The sequence below is a fragment of the Panthera onca genome, chromosome B4 (genome assembly GCF_046562875.1).
Source record: "Panthera onca isolate mPanOnc1 chromosome B4, mPanOnc1 haplotype 2, whole genome shotgun sequence".
NCBI lineage: Eukaryota > Metazoa > Chordata > Mammalia > Carnivora > Felidae > Panthera > Panthera onca.
This window is the reverse complement of record NC_138345.1, coordinates 29199383-29215938: the sequence shown is the minus strand read 5'-3', so window position 1 is coordinate 29215938 and position 16556 is coordinate 29199383. Positions and strand designations below refer to the sequence as shown.

The 16556-nt window shown below is 35.9% G+C and overlaps 1 protein-coding gene across 3 annotated transcripts in view; it reads right to left on the bottom strand.

Annotated features, from left to right (window-relative positions):
- Positions 1-16556, bottom strand: part of LOC132695414 (coiled-coil domain-containing protein 7-like) — a 134682-nt gene that overhangs the window by 67700 nt on the left and 50426 nt on the right. For all 3 annotated transcript variants that reach the window (XM_078450290.2, XM_078450292.2, XM_078450291.2), the window contains 3 exons: positions 13197-13363; positions 11321-11382; positions 10196-10252 (listed from right to left, as the gene is read on the bottom strand). In XM_078450290.2, the coding sequence (XP_078306416.2) occupies positions 10196-10252; positions 11321-11382; positions 13197-13363 (286 nt within the window). The remainder of the gene's footprint in view (positions 1-10195; positions 10253-11320; positions 11383-13196; positions 13364-16556) is intronic.

Sequence of the window (16556 nt, the reverse complement as noted above, 5' to 3'; positions counted from 1 at the left end):
GCACTACTATGTATTTATCCAAAGGATACAAAAATTCTGATTTAAGGGGCATATGCACCCCAATGTTTATAGCAGCACTATTGGCAATAGACAAAGTATGGAAAGAACCTAAATGTCCATCAACTGATGAATGGATAAAGAAATTGTGGTTTATATACACAATGGAGTACTGCTTGGCCATGAGAAGAATGAAATATGGCCTTTTGTAGCAACGTGGATGGAACTGGAGACTGTTATGCTAAGTGAAATAAGTCATACAGAGAAAGACAGATACCATATGTTTTCACTCCTATGTGGATCCTGAGAAACTTAACAGAAGACCATGGGGGAGGGGAAGGAAAAAAAAAAGAGAGGTTAGAGAGGGAGGGAACCAAAACATAAGAGACTGTTAAAAACTGAGAACAAACTGAGGGTTGATGGGGGGTGGGAGGGAGGGGAGGGTGGGTGATGGGTATTGAGGAGGGCACCTGTTGGGATGAGCACTGGGTGTTGTATGGAAATCAATTTGACAATAAATTTCATATTTAAAAAAAAAGAAATTAATCCCCTTAGTATTATTTTATATTTTATAATCATGCTTACTGAATCATACATAAAAATATATTTACATTTTAATGAATAATTACAAAGCAAGCATCCACCAAACCACCACTCAAGATCAACAACTGGATACCTGGGGTTGCCAATATCCTAGAAGCTCTTTATGTGTCCCTCCCTATTCACAACCCTTTCTTTCAACTTACTATCCTGTTTTTTTTTTTTCTCATCTTTATATCTTTTCTATATTTTTTAATATCCTTAACCAACATATTTTCCCAGATTTTAATTTATAACAAATGAAAGCACTCCCTGTGTTTATGACTTGCTTCTTTCAATCAATATCACATTTCAAAAGTTAATGGTATTCTGAGTAGCTATTTTAAAATTTTTCATTATGGTAAGATTTTCCACTCCACAAATAAACCACAATTTGTTTATCCACCCTACTCTACAAATATTTAGGATCTTCAATTTGGGGGCTGTTACAAAAAAAAAAAACTTGGTATGAAAATTCTTTCACATGTATCAAATGGCAGAGTAGGAGACCCAGCTTCCATGCTTCCACAAAGATCAACCATTAAAAAGTTTTCCACGAATGAAAACAACTCAGGGAGAGTTCCAGAGTCCACTTAAAAAACTTTAGCCACACACTGAAACAAAAAAACTTGAGAAAAATTAACTGCTTTAAAATGAGAGGAATAAAAGCTTCTTTTTGCCTACATCATCCTATCCCCCAAGCCATCATTACTTAGCACCAAACTGGGATTTCCCAGATAGAAAGAATTCCCCTGGCATGTAAAAAGAGAGTTGGGTTAGCATTTCCTCCACTCCATAAAGGATCTGCTTAGGTTTCACCCCACCCAGAGACAGATAAAGCTGGGACATATAAATACAGCTAGGAACAGGGAAAAAGAGCAGGTCCTACCAATATAAGCACACAGATGTGAGTGACTGTAGTTCCGTGACCTGCTCCACAGATGACCACAGCAGCTTTCATGACTGAAGAAACCAATGGCCAGCACAGCCACTGAGAACACCCCGCAAATTTCACTGGATTTTGTCCCACGGGTATTTGCAATGGCTAATGTCTCCCCCCAGTCCCCACCACACACACCTACTACCACCACCACTGGAGCCCAAGAACCACACAAGCAGCAAACCTAAGACTGTGTGGCTATGGGAGTGCAAAATACCAGCCTAGATCCCCGTGGCCAACATCCATCACCATACGCTCATTCAGGGCTAGCCCCTCCATTCGTACATCTGCATGCTTCCAACTCAACCCATCACCAGCCTCTACTGCCATGCACATGCCCAGAGGGAGACTATGCGGTCATAGAAGAGCACTGCCAATAGCCAAATCTTCGCAGCTGTTTGCAGGCCTCTGTAGAGGAGGCTCTGTCTTCTGTCACTGTCCTGCACCACTGCATTCACCTGTAGCTAAACCCTCCAACTATTTATCCACAGACCCCTAGCCTATTACCAGCCTCCACTGCTGTATGGCTATAAAAAACCTAGAAGCCATAGTAGTGCACACAGACAGTCAGGTTCCCCAAGCTATCTGTGTGCCCACAACTGGCTTAGCCCTGGATGTCTTCCCTGGCCCCCACTGCTACCTATGTTTTTACAACTGGCCACTGCCACTACACACACACCTGCTGAGGCCCTTGGCCAAGACTGTGTATACCACCAGCTCTGGCCAAATCACTGATTGCTCTGGTTCCTTGCAGTTGACCCTAGAAACAATGCTAAGGACCTCAAGAGCCTCTGAAGTCTCTGCAGACCCCTGTAATATTTGCCAAAGACCATGAAATTGTTGATGCTGTGGGCTGAAATGGCTTGAGCTGGCAAATCGCAATACTTGAGACCTGGTTCTGCCACATGCCCCCTCATTTGCCCCACACCATTAGACATGGGTCATGACACTCTTCAGCATCCCCCCACCTGCAGTTGAAGATCTTTCCTTACTGAACTCAGTCCATGAAGTCTAAAACAGCTAACTGCTTATTCAAATGTGTAGACAACTATACAAGAATACAGGAACCACAAAGAATCAGGAAAACATGACTCCACCAAAGGAATATAGTAAATCCCCAGTAATTGGCCCCAAATAAATAAAGATATAGGACTTGACCAACAAAGAACTCAAAATAATTTTTCTGAAGATGCTCATAGAGCTACAAGAGAACACATATAAGCAATTTCATGATATAGATAAAATAATACAAGAGAAAAATGAGACAGTCAACAAACATATAAGTCATTTAAAAAATAGAAATTTTGGAGTTGAAAAATATCGTGAAATAAACAAGAAAAAGTGGGACTACATCAAACTAAAAAGTTCCTGCACAGCAAAGGAAAACATCAACAAAATGAAAAGGCATGCTATAGAAAGGGAAAAATGTTTGCAAACCATATATCTGGTAAGAAGTTAATATCCAAAATATGTTTTTTTAATCCAATAAAAAATGGACAGAATACCTGGATGGACATTTTTCCAAAGACATACAAATGGTAACAGGTACTTGAAAATGTGCTCAACAACATTAATGTAATGTAAATCATCAGGGAAATGTAAATCAAAACAACAGTAAGATATCATCTCACACCTGTCAGAATGTCTATTATCTAAAAGACAAGAGGTAACAGTTGTTGGTGAGGTGTGCAGAAAAAGAACACTGTGTACTGTTGGTGGGAATGTGAACTGGCATAGCCACAATGGAAGACAGTATGGAGGTCCCTCAAAAAATTAAAAATAGAACTACTGTATGATCTAGCCATCCTACTTCTAGGTATATATCCAAATAAAATGAAATCACTGTCTCAAAGAGATATCTGCTCTCCCACACCCACTGCAGCATTATTTACAATAGCCAACACATGGAAACAATCTAGAAGTCCATAGACAGATGAATGAATGAAGAAAATGTGAGGGGTGTGTGTTTGTGTGTGTACATACACATATACATTCAATGGAAGATTATTCAGCCATAAAAAGGGAAATTATGCCCTTTGTGACAACACAGATGGACCCTGAGGACATTATGCTAACTGAAATAATTCAGAAAGAGAAAAACAAATACTATATGATCTCTCTTACATGTGGAATATAAAATATTGAAAAAGAAACAGAATAGAATGGTGGTTTCCAGGAGCTGTGGCATGGGGGAAATGGGGAGATGTTGGTCAAAGGGTACACACTTTCAGTTATAATATGAATAAGTTCTGAGAATCAAATATACAACATGCTGACAGGAGTTAATACTGTATTGTATACTTGAAAGCTGCAATGAGAGTAGAGTTTTAATGTTCTCACCAAAACAACACCAACAACAAAATGGTAATTATAAGAGATACAGGATAAATAAACTACCCATATTGCAGTAAGCATTTTGCAATATATGTGTATCAAATCATTTTGATTACCTTAAACTTATACAATGTTATATGCAATTATATATCAATAAGGCTATGAAAAAAGAGTCTAAGGGTATGCACATCTGCAACTTAATTAAAGAAAAGCTACTTTGGGGCGCCTGGGTGGCTCAGTCGGTTAAGCGTCCGACTTTGCTCAGGTCACGATCTCGCGGTATGTGAGTTCGAGCACCGCGTCGGGCTCTGTGCTGACGGCTCAGAGCCTGGACCCTGTTTCGGATTCTGTGTCTCCCTCTCTCTCTGACCCTCCCCCGTTCATGCTCTGTCTCTCTCTGTCTCAAAAATAAATAAATGTTAAAAAAAAAAAAAAAAGCTACTTTTCAAAGTTATGCGTATGAAGAGTTCCTGTTGGTATATACCCTTGTTAACACATGACATTGTTACACTTTTTAATTTTTGACAATTTGAGAGGTATGAAACAGTTTCCCATGGTGGTTAGTTTGCAATTCCTTGATTATTCGGTCTTAGATATCTGGATTTATTATTTGGTTAAATTCCTACTTATCCAAAAGATAATTGTCATTTTTTCTGGATTTATAACAATTCCTTATGTCTTCTGTATGCTAATCATTTAACAGTTTCAGGTAATCAAAATCTCTTTTTCCACTACGATTTATTTCAAATTTTCCTGATGGTATCTCTTGACAAACAGAAATTTTTAATTTTAACATAGTCAATTTTATCAAATTTATCCCTTATGACTGGTACTTTTATGTCTAGTATTAAAAGCCATTCTCTTACCACACAGTAATGAGGATATTCTTGTAAATAATCCAAGAAAATATGTAAACTTTTGCCTTTCATATGTAGGTGTTTAATGACATGGAGTTAATTTTCGAATATGCTATGAGGGAGTGCTCCAACTTTATTTTCCCCATATACATATCAATTATCATAATACCACTTATTGAAAACCCCATGTTTTCTCAACTTATCTGTAATGCCACCTTTGTTACATATCACATACCTAAATGCATTATGTCTGATTTGGGGCTTCAATGCTATTCAGTTGGCTTACTTGTCTTTCTTTCCCTATCTTAACTATTACAGATATATAATAAGTCTTCCAACTTGGAAAAATATTTTTCTAATTTCATTTTCACTAGTATCCAAAAAAATGAAGCTCCTACAGATAAATTTAATGAAACACTACAAGAACTTTTCTCTAAAAACTATAAAACATTGCAAAAAACCAAGACCTAAAAATGGAAATATAAACTATTTTCATGTAATGTAAATATTGAGTTAAAAAACCAAACGTTCAATTTTGAATTTGGTTTTGTTTATGTTGTGAGAAAGTGGTCCAGTTTCATTCTTTGTGTGTTGCTGTCCAGTTTTCCCAACACCACTTGTTGAAGAGAATTTTTTTTTCCATTGGATATTCTTTCTTGCTTTGTTGAAGATCAGTTGACCATATAGTTGTGGACTCATTTCTGGGTTTTCTATTCTGTTCCACTGACCTAGTTTTGTGCCAGTACCATACTGCCTTGATCACTATAGCTTTCTAATATAACTTGAAGCCTAGAATTGTGACGCCTCCAGCTTTGCTTTTCTTTTTCAAGATTAGCTATTCAAGCTCTTTTGTGGTTCCATACAAATATATTCATCTGTTAAGTTTCTTAAATTCCACATATAAGTGAAATCATATGGTATCCATCTTTCTCTGACTTATTTCCCTTAGCATAATACCCACCAGTTCCATCGACATTGTTGAAAATGGCAAGATTTCATTCTTTTTCATCACTGAGTAGTATTCCATTGTGTATATATACCACATCTTCTTAATCCATTCATCAGTTGATAAACATTTGGGCTCTTTCCATACTTTGGCTATTGTTGACAGAGCTGCTATAAACATTGGGGTGCATGTGCCCCTATGAATCAGCACTCCTATATCCTTTGGATAAATTCCTAGTAGTGCAATTGCTGGGTCATAAGGTAGTTAGTTCTATTTTTAATTTTTTTAGTAACCTCTACTCTGTTTTCCAGAGCAGCTGCACCAGTTTGCATTCCCACCAACAGTGCAAGAGTGTTCTCCTTTCTCCACATCCTTGCCAACACCTGTTTCTTGCATTTTTTATTTTAGCCACTCTGACTGGTGTGAGGACAGAACTAGAGTATATTATGCTAAGTGAAATAAGTCAGGCAGAGAAAGACAATTTTTATGATTTCATATTTGGAATTTAACACAACAGATGAACACAGGGAAAGGGAAGGAAAAACAAGATAAAAACAGAGGGAGGCAAACCATAGGAGACTCTTAAATACAGAGAACAAACTGAGGGTTTTTGGAGAGGAGATGGGTGGGGAACAGGCTAAACAAGTAATGGGTATAAAGGAGGGCACTTGTTGGTATGAGCACTGGGTGTTATACGTAAGTGATGAAACACTGGGTTCTACTCCTGAAACCAACACTACACTGTATGTTAACTTGAATTTATTTTTTTTAATATGAAATTTATTATCAAATTGGTTTCCATATAACACCCAGTGCTCATCCCAGCAGGTGCCCTCCTCAATGCCCATCACCCACTTTCCCCTCCCTCCCACCCCCCATCAACCCTCAGTTTATTCTGTTTTTAAGAGTCTCTTATGGTTTGGCTCCCTCCCTAACTTTTTTTTCCCTTCCCCTCCCCCATGGTCTTCTGTTAAGTTTCTCAGGACCCACATAAGAGTGAAATTAACTTGAATTTAAATAAATTAATTTTAGGGGTGCCTGGGTGGCTCAGTCAGTTCAGTGTCCAACTTGAGCTCTGATCATGATCTTGCAGTTTCATGAGTTTGAGCCCTGCTTTGGGCTCTGCACTGATAGTGTGGAGCCTGCTTGGGATTCTCTCTCTCTCCCTCTCTCTCTGCCCCTCCACTAGTCACACTGTCTCTGTATCTCTCAAAATAAATAAATAAACTTTAATAAATAAATGTTTAAAATTAGTAAAAGATCTGAACAAATGCCTCACCAAAGATGGCAAAAAAAAGTATGAAAAAAATCTCAACATCAGATATTACAAATTAGAGCAATGAGACACCACTAAAAACTTTTAGAATGGCTAAAATCCAAAATTCTGATAACACCAAATGTTGACAAAGATATAGGGCAATAGGAATTCTTATTCTCATTGCTGGTGGGGATACAAAATGATACAGTCCCTTTGCAAGATGGTTTACCAGTTTCTTAAAAAACTAAACATACATTTACTATATGATCCAGCAATTGCACTCCTTGGTATTCACCCCAATGAGCTGAAAAACATGTATACACACACACACAAAATAATCTTTTAGCAGCTTTTCTTTAATTGCAAAAACTTAGAAGCAACCAAGTTGTCCTTCAGTAGATGAATGGATTAAACAAACTATGGTACATCCATATAATGGATTATTATTCATTAATAAAAATAAATCAACTATAAAACCACAAAAATCATTAAGAAGGAAATTTAAATGCATACTGCTAAATAAAAGAAAGATTGTATGAGTCCAAATATATGACATACTTGGAAGGGCAATACTACAGAGACATCAAAAAGATTAATGATTGCCAAGGACTCAGGTAGATGGAGGGAGAAATAAATAGGTAGAACATGTGATGCAAGGCAGTGAAACCTGTCTGTATGATATTGTAATGGTGAATACATGACATTATACATTTGTCAAAACCTATAGAACTCTATAGCACAAAGAGTGAACCCAATGTAAGCTTGGAATTTAATTAATAATATTGTATTAGGGGCGCCTGAGTGGCTCAGTCAGTTAGGCGGCCGACTTCGGCTCAGGTCATGATCTCATGGTCCGTGAGTTCGAGCCCTGCGTCAGGCTCTGTGCTGACGGCTCAGAGCCTGGAGCCTGTTTCGGATTCTGTGTCTCCCTCTCTCTGACCCTCCCCTGTTCATGCTCTGTCTCTCCCTGTCTCAAAAATAAATAAAAATGTTAAAAAAAAATTTAAAAAAAATAATAATATTGTATTAATATTGTGTTGTGTTGTATTGTATTGTATTGTATTGTATTGGTTCATCAATTTTAACAAATGTAGCACACTAATGAAAAATGTTAATAAAACTGTGCAGAGAGTAGGCAGCAGAGAATGGGTATATGGGAACTCTGTACTTTCTGCTCAAGTTTTCCATAAACCTAAAACTGCTATAAAGAAATAAATTTCATTAATTATGAAATGAAGCAATATCAAAGTTAAATAGTATAAACACAGAGTGGAATACAAAGATAACTTTTGCCTTGTTGATTAGGCTATGATATCAAATTTAGAGAATGGGAAGAGAATAAAGTTTGGCCAGAGAATATGAAAGGGTACACTTAGCAGAAAAAGAGAGCATATACAAGTAAAACTGAATAATACTGAGATAAAGCATATTTATACTAAAGGAGCCCAGGGACTGAGGCAGCTGTCATGGAAAAAGATAGCTCATAGATACACAGAACATGTATGTGTGTTGAACATGTATATATGTATGTTGAATGGGGGGTGGAGGTGGGGTGGGAAAACTGGGTGAAAGAGGTCAAAAGGTACAAACTTCCAGTTATGAAATAAGTAAGTTATGGGATGTAATGTACAGATGGTGTCTATAGTTAGTAATACTGTATTGCATATTTGAAAGTTGCTAAGAGAGTAGATCTTGAAAGTTCTCATCACAAGAACAAAAAATTCTTGTAATCTAACTAGATTTATTGTGATGATCATCTTGCAAATTATACAAATATCACACACTTGAAGCTAATGTAATGTATGTCAATTATACCTCAATTAAATAAATGAATGAAGAGACAGAGACAGACAAAAGGAGAACATTTTTAAGTAATCAGTAACACTTCTATTATATTTAATTCTTTTGGTTTTGTGGTTAGAGAATGTGTTCCAATCAGCCTATATGTGGGCATAGAGACTTCTGTTTTTGTCCATGAAGGAGCATCAGGGACTAGAATTATTCTTGGGGGAAAATATGTAAAACAGCAATATTCAGACATTGGAAAACAAGCAGAAGGAAAAGAAAGGAACAGAGCCCTTTGATAACCCCATCTTACTTCCTGAAGTTTCCAGGCCACAGCATAAGGAAGGGGGACCCAGAGTCTACTGCTCTCCTGGGGTTCAGAGACAAAGTTTAGATTTTTGGAAGCCCAAAGCAGCTAGAATTCACAGGACACAGTATTAGAGACAGCTGCACAGATTCAGAAAGACAGCCCTAGAGATGTGCAGAGAGTTTTCCTGGATGTAAAAAGAAACTTTCACTACCCACTCCAAAGCTCTAGATAGCTTTCTACTCATGTAGTCAGTCAGGACTTTTGGATCAAAGGTCTCTACAGAATTTGGGAGCACTGTAGAATCAAGCTGTAGAATTAATCACTGTTGAATTAAAGCCTTTGGTTTAAATATGGCAACACTAGGGTTTAAAGCCGAAGTGGAAAGAGAACAGGATTCCTGTCAACCTTTTCTACGCAAGTTTTATTTTCTAACTTATAATATAAATTGTACTCTACAGCATATATTACATCATTGTTTCAAAATTCTTTCTAGTATCTTGACATAAGCAAGGTAATTTCTCTTTTCTGTTGAAAAGTAGTCAGAAGTTCAACAGAGCAGTTCTAGCAGCTCTTTATATTCATGAAGCAATTGGTACTCAGCTGTTATCAAAGAATTAGTGCATATGAGATGATCTATAATTCACAGAAACAAAATCTACAAATGACCTTTTAAGTTTATTGCTGTTGCATCTCAAAGGCTTGGCACGCCTGAAACATTTCAGCAGCATACTCTAATCACAACCAAAACTCCTCCATCCCTTGGGGTGCCTGGGTGGCTCAGTTGGTTAAGTGCTTGACTTCGGTTCAGGTCATGATCTCAAGGTTCATGAGTTTGAGCCCTGTGTCTGACTCTGTGTTGACAGCTCAGAGCCTGGAGCCTGCTTTGGATTCTGTGTCTCCCTCTCTCTGCCCTTCCCCTGCTAATGCTCTTTCTCTCAAAAATAAATAAACATTAAAAAAAATTGTTTTTAAATCCTCTGTCCTCAAAAATGAGTCTATTTTTTGTAGCATGTAGCCTTAATTAGGAATTTCAATACTTGCTTGATAGTCAGTTCAACTGTATGGCTCCAAACTCCAGGGACTCTATGTTATTACTTTAATAATAACTTCAAATTATAGAAAACTATAGAAATTAATGCACTTGACAGAAGTTGTTAACACAATAATGTTTAAATGAGTGGAAACTTACGTGGATCAGTTGCAGAAACATCTATAAATTCTTTAGTTGGGTGGGTTTTTATGAATTCTGAAATAACAGTAAATTTGTCATATGTTTAATATATCAATTATACATATTGAGTTTAAAGAAAACTCTAAAAAAAACAATAGAGCTCCCAACAGTGGAAAGCCTCCCAATCAGGCATCAAATGGTAATACCTGAATGAATGTATATAACAATTGAGTATTATAAACTCATCATTTTCTCAACACTTGTTCCTCTTACATTCTTTTAATTAATGTTACCATGATTTAATCTCCCTTCCTTTCATATCTAATCACCAAGTTTTCCCAATTTTACCAGTAAATTTTCTCAAATCTACCCCTATTCTTGTTTATTTATGCTCTCATATAAGAACTTATCACACATCTAAAACACAGCAATAACTTTCCTTCCCTATACCTAGTCCCCAAATATAGCTTCTACAATGTGGCCGGAATAATCTGTCTACAATTAAATCCAACAATGTCACTTTCTTACAAAAAGTCTTCAGTGATTCCCTAGCATATACGAGGAAAAAAAAAAGTTCCCTAGCACAGCATCCAATCCCTCTGACTAGGCTCTCTCTTATCTTATCCCTACCTTCTAGCTTCAAATTCTAATACCATTCCACTTGCAATTCCCTATTCATGCTCTTTGCTCATACTAGGTCTTCTTCGTAAAAAACCAGATATCTCCCTTCTTCATTTGACTAGATCCTATTATGTAAAGGATCCTTTGTCCTTTACAGTTGCATAAAATCTTTCCAACTCCCTCAGGTTGAACAAACTGGCTCTCTGTGGATTCACTGAAAATTACACATAACCTTTATCATGCATTCTCATGTATTACACTATATTAAAATGATACATAATGTGCTTGTGTCCTTACTACATTGTGTATTTTATGGTGGTAACAACCAAGGTTTATTCGTTTTGTACAACTCCCAGAATCTGAAACATAATAACTTTTATTGAAAATATCAAACTCACTATTGAATATATCTTTAAATTTACTATTATATAATTTTATGGATATAAATTTTTAAACTAAGTCTCAAATGTTAATGTAATATAGAAAAACTTATAATGCTAAACATGTATAAAATATTATCACCTTCAATTATCTGCTGTATGGTTTCATAACTTTGCAATGCTCCTGGTAAATTTTCACTATGCCTGTTTAAATTTCAATAAATACAACATGTATTTATTATCAAAGAATAAGAGTTTAAATTACACTTAATAAATAGAATATATGCTCTAGATATTATACAGTTTGTAAAATAAAATTTAACATATTTTTTAACTTTTATTCACAGACAGTAAGGTAAATTAATTAGTACCAAGCAAATAAGTATAAAAGTCACATTATGTAATTCTAAAAATTCTATGTATTCCATGAATATAATTATGTATATCAACAACAACCTTAATAAAAATAGCAAAAGTAAATTGAATAAAAATAGGATATTTCTTTTAATGGTGAAATTGTTAAGAGCACAAGTTCTAGAGACAAGCTGCTTGGCTCAAAACTTGTCTTTCCCACTTACTAATTATATGACCTTGGGTAAGTTATTTAATGCCTCTGACTTTTAGTTTCTTCATCTATTAAAATTGGGATATTAGAGTACATATCTCAGAAAGTAGTGCTCTTCAGATAACTGTTTCCACGCTGTATGTCTACAGGCTGTTTGCCCTGCCTTTTTGCCAAGAGCAACCCCAGTGCCCTCTGATTTCACTCATATGTAGAATTTAAGAAACAAAACAGGGGCCCCTGGGTGACTCAGTCAGTTAAGAGTCTGACTTTTGATTTCAGCTCAGTTCATGATCTCCCAGTTGGTAAGACTGAGCCCCACATCAGGCTCCCCACTGACATCATGGAGCCCCTTGGGATCCTCTCTCCTTCTCTGCCCCTACCCCACTCACACTCTCTCTCAAAATAAACTTTAAAAAAAAGAAACAAAGAAATGGGAAAAAGGGGGGAAAGCTAGAAAGACAAATTAAAAAGCAGACTTTTAATTACAGAGAACAAACTGATGGTTGGAAGAGGGGAAGTGAGAGGAGGGATGGGTAAAATAGGTGATGGGGATTAAGGAGTGCATCTGTCATGATAAGCACCAGCATGGAACTGCTAAATCACTATTTTGTACACCTGAAACTAATATAATGATGTATGTTAACTATACTGGAATTAAAATACAAAATAAAATAACAAAATAACAAAAGTTGAATATGTCAGACATCTAATGTATAGCATGCTGTTTACAGTTAACAATATTAATGTATACTTCATATTTGCTAAGAGTGAATCTTAAAGTGTTTTCACCACACACACAAAAAGTAACTATGTGAGGTGGGAAAAAAAAGTCCTAAAAGGTATTCCATGATAATAATTTAGTCATCTATTAAATTCAAGACAGATAAACCTCAAATATCAAAAGTCAGATAATAGGAGTATCATTGTAATCAATCATTTGAATCTTTCTCCCATCTGTCAAAAAAAAAGGCTTTCCACAACTAGAAAGTAGAGAATTTTTCTTTAGAACATATCCCTGTCCCTATGAATTTTTTAATGATGCTGTTCATAAATAACTTTATCTTAGTTTCCTATTTACTATAGAAGCTGCATAATCAAACTGAGAGAATATTTTAAAAGCCAGATATTTAAGCCAGCCATTCCAACAGAACTTTCTAGCAACAGCCACATGTGGCTACTAAGCATTTGAAATATATGGGTAGTATGACTGCAGAATTGACTTTTTAATTAAATTGAACTGAATTTCAATTTTAGTAGCTAGATGTGACTAGTGACTACTGATTTGCCGGTGCCACTTCAAACTGTCAAAAATTTCAAATAGGAGCAAGCTGAGTAGACTATTTGATATGATTTAGAAATTACATACAGCACAATATCTGAACCATTACATTTGTTACTACTTTATACCCACTCTTATTGTTTTGAATTCTATTAACTCTTATATTTTACTTACTTGGGTTTAGACAACAAGGCTTTCAAGGAGTATAAAGACTCTTGTTTAAGACGATTTTTCAGTTCTTCTAGTTTTTGCACCTGCTTTACTACTTGTGCAAGGCTTAAAGTGACTGTTTTTTCAGGTGCTGGAAACTCTGTTTCTAAAAAATTTTGATCTTTACTTATCTAAAACATAAAATTAGCCAGTTACTTAGGAAATACCATTTTGCAACTATATCTCAAAGAAATTTCATCATTTTATTTACAAGTTAAATAATTTTTATATTTTATCTATAACTACAATGAAATAATAATATTTTATAAATATAATTTAAGATTAATTATCTAGCAACAGAATTATAGCTAAGTGTTGACTTTTACATGTCAAAACTCAAATCCTTAATATATGAGAATTTTAAGCAAGTTCAATAACAATTGTAGCAGAATAATTAACGGTAATTCAAAATATTTACAAGAGAATTCTAAAGTAATTGATTTCCCAAAATCCTTTTTAAGAATACTCTTACCCGTGATAAATATGGAAATACAGTAATTTGCTCTCAAAACCAATACTTTCTACTACTAACTCCCAGAAGTTAATATATAAGTCTATGAAACTGGCATTCTTCCATCTGTATGTGGAAAACTAAGACCCATTTGGATGTCTCAAGACTTTTTGAACAGACCAAGCTACAGAATAATGAGCAATCAGGAGAATCAGTAGGATCCATAGAATAAGATGATAGACCATAACTGGTATTCTAGACAATAAGTCTATTTAAAGAAAGTTCATCAAGATGAATGCCCCCCCATCCAAAAAAACAAAACAAACAAAAATAAAAAATAAAAAAAATGAAAGAAATATCAAACAGCTAACATGTGGAGACATAAGCAATCAGAGTAGCAATGGAGGTAAAAAAAAAAAATTCAGAATAGCAGAGATCCACCCACATATATACCTCTGACCCTTATGATGTGAGGGGAAGCTAAAAAGAAAAAAAAAAAAGTAGTAGTAGTCAAGGCATAGTCCTAAAACCTAGCAAAGAGAAATTCTAGCAATGGGAATTTAAAAGAGACATTTTAGTAATGGCTACTTGAAATGGAATTAGGATATAACAGCAAGAAGTAAACACTGGGCAATGTTCTGGAAGTCTGAAACTGGGGGATACAGGACAACCGGAAGAGATGTATGGAAACTCTATGGACAAAGGCATGATCCCAAAGAGAGGACATAATTTGGTATATAAGATACATTGCCAAATCATAAATGGAATCTAAAACCATCATAAATGGATCTAAAAAGTGATGTAGCAATCAGCCACAGTTACAATTTATTAACTCTCATCTAAAAATTCATTCTTACTATGAAAAATTATATGCCAACAAACTGGACAATCCGGAAAATGGACAAAGTCCTAGACATCCGCACACTGCCAAAACTCAAACAGGAAGAAAGAAAATCTGAACAGACCCATAACCAGCAAAGAAATTGAATCGGTTATCAAAAATCTCCCAATAAATAAGAGTCCTGAGCCAGATGGCTTTCCAGGGGAATTCTACCAGACATTTAAAGCAGAGTTAATACCTATCCTTTTCAAGCTGTTCCAAAAAATTGAAACAGAAGGAAAGCTTCCAGACTCATTCTATGAAGCCAGCATTACCTTGATTCCCAAACTAGACAGAGACCCCACAAAAAAGGAGAATTACAGGCCAATATCTCTGATGAAAATGGATGTAAAATTCTCAACAAGACACTAGCAAATTGCATTCAACAGTATATTAAAAAGAATTATTCACCAGGATCAAGTGGGATTCATTCCTGGGCTACAGGGCTGGTTCAATATTTTCAAATCAATCAATGTGATACATCACATTAATAGAAGAAAGGATAAGAACGATATGATCCTGTCAATAGATGCAGAAAAAACATTTGACAAAATACAGCATCCTTTCTTTACAAAAAACCCCCAAAAGGTTGGGATAGAAGGAACATACCTTAACATCATAAAAGCCATATATGAAAAGCCCACAGCTAATATCATCCTCAATGGGGAAAAATTGAGAGCTTTCTCCCTGAGGTCAGGAAAATGACAGGGATGTCCACTCTCACCAATGTTGGGGTTTTTTTTAATTTTTTTTTTTACATTTATTTATTTTTTGAGAGACATAGAGAGAGCACAAGTTGGGGAGGGGCAGAGAGAGAAGGAGACACAGAATCTGAAGCAGGCTCCAGACTCTGAGCTGTCAGCACAGAGCCTGACACAGGGCTTGAACTCACAAACCATGAGGTCATGACCTGAGCTGAAGTCAGACGCTTAACCAACTGAGCCACCCAGGCGCTCCTCACCAATGTTGTTTAACATAGTGTTGGAAGTCCTAGCTACAACAGACAACAAAATGAAATAAAAGGCATCCAAATTGGCAAAGAAGAAGTCAACCTTTCACTTTTTGCAGATGACATGATACTCTACATGGAAAACCCAAAAGACTCCACCAAAAAGCTGCTAGAACTGGTACGTGAATTCAGCAAACTTGCAGGATATAAAATCAATGTACAGAAATCGGTCTCATTTCTATACGCCAATAATGAAGCATTGGAAAGAGAAATAAAGAAACTGATCTATTTACAATTGCACCAGGAACCATAAAATACCTGGGAATAAACCTAACCAAAGAAGTAAAGGATCTGTACTATGAAAATTAAGGAACACTTGTGAAAGAAATTGAAGACACAAAGAAATGGAAAAATATTCCCTGCTCATGGATTGCAAGAACAAACATTGTTAAAGTGTCCATACTACCCAGAGCAATTTACACATTCAATACACAATCAAAATAGCACCAGCATTCTTTTCAGAGCTAGAACAATCCTAAAATTTGTATGCAACCAGAAAAGACCCTGAAAAGCCAAAGTAATGTTGAAAAAGAAAAACATAGGGGGAGGCATCACAATCTAAGACCTTAGCCTGTACTACAAAGCTGTAGTCATCAAGACAGTATGGTATTGGCACAAAAACAGACACATAGACCAATAGAATACAACAGAAAACCCAGAACTGGACCCAAAAATGTATGGCCAACTAATCTTCGACAAAGCAGGAAAGGGTATCCAATGGAAAAAAGATAGTCTCTTTAGCAAGATTCTGAGAGAACTGGACAGCAACATGCAGAAGGATGAAACTGGAATATTCTCTTCCACAATACACAAAAATAAATTCAAATGGATGAAAGACCTAAACGTGAGACAGGAAATCATCAAAACCCCTACAGGAGAAAACAGGCAACAACCTCTTTGACCGCGGCCACAGCAACATCTTATTTGACATGTCTCTGAGGGCAAGGGAAATAAAAGCAAAAATGAACTATTGGTATCTCATCA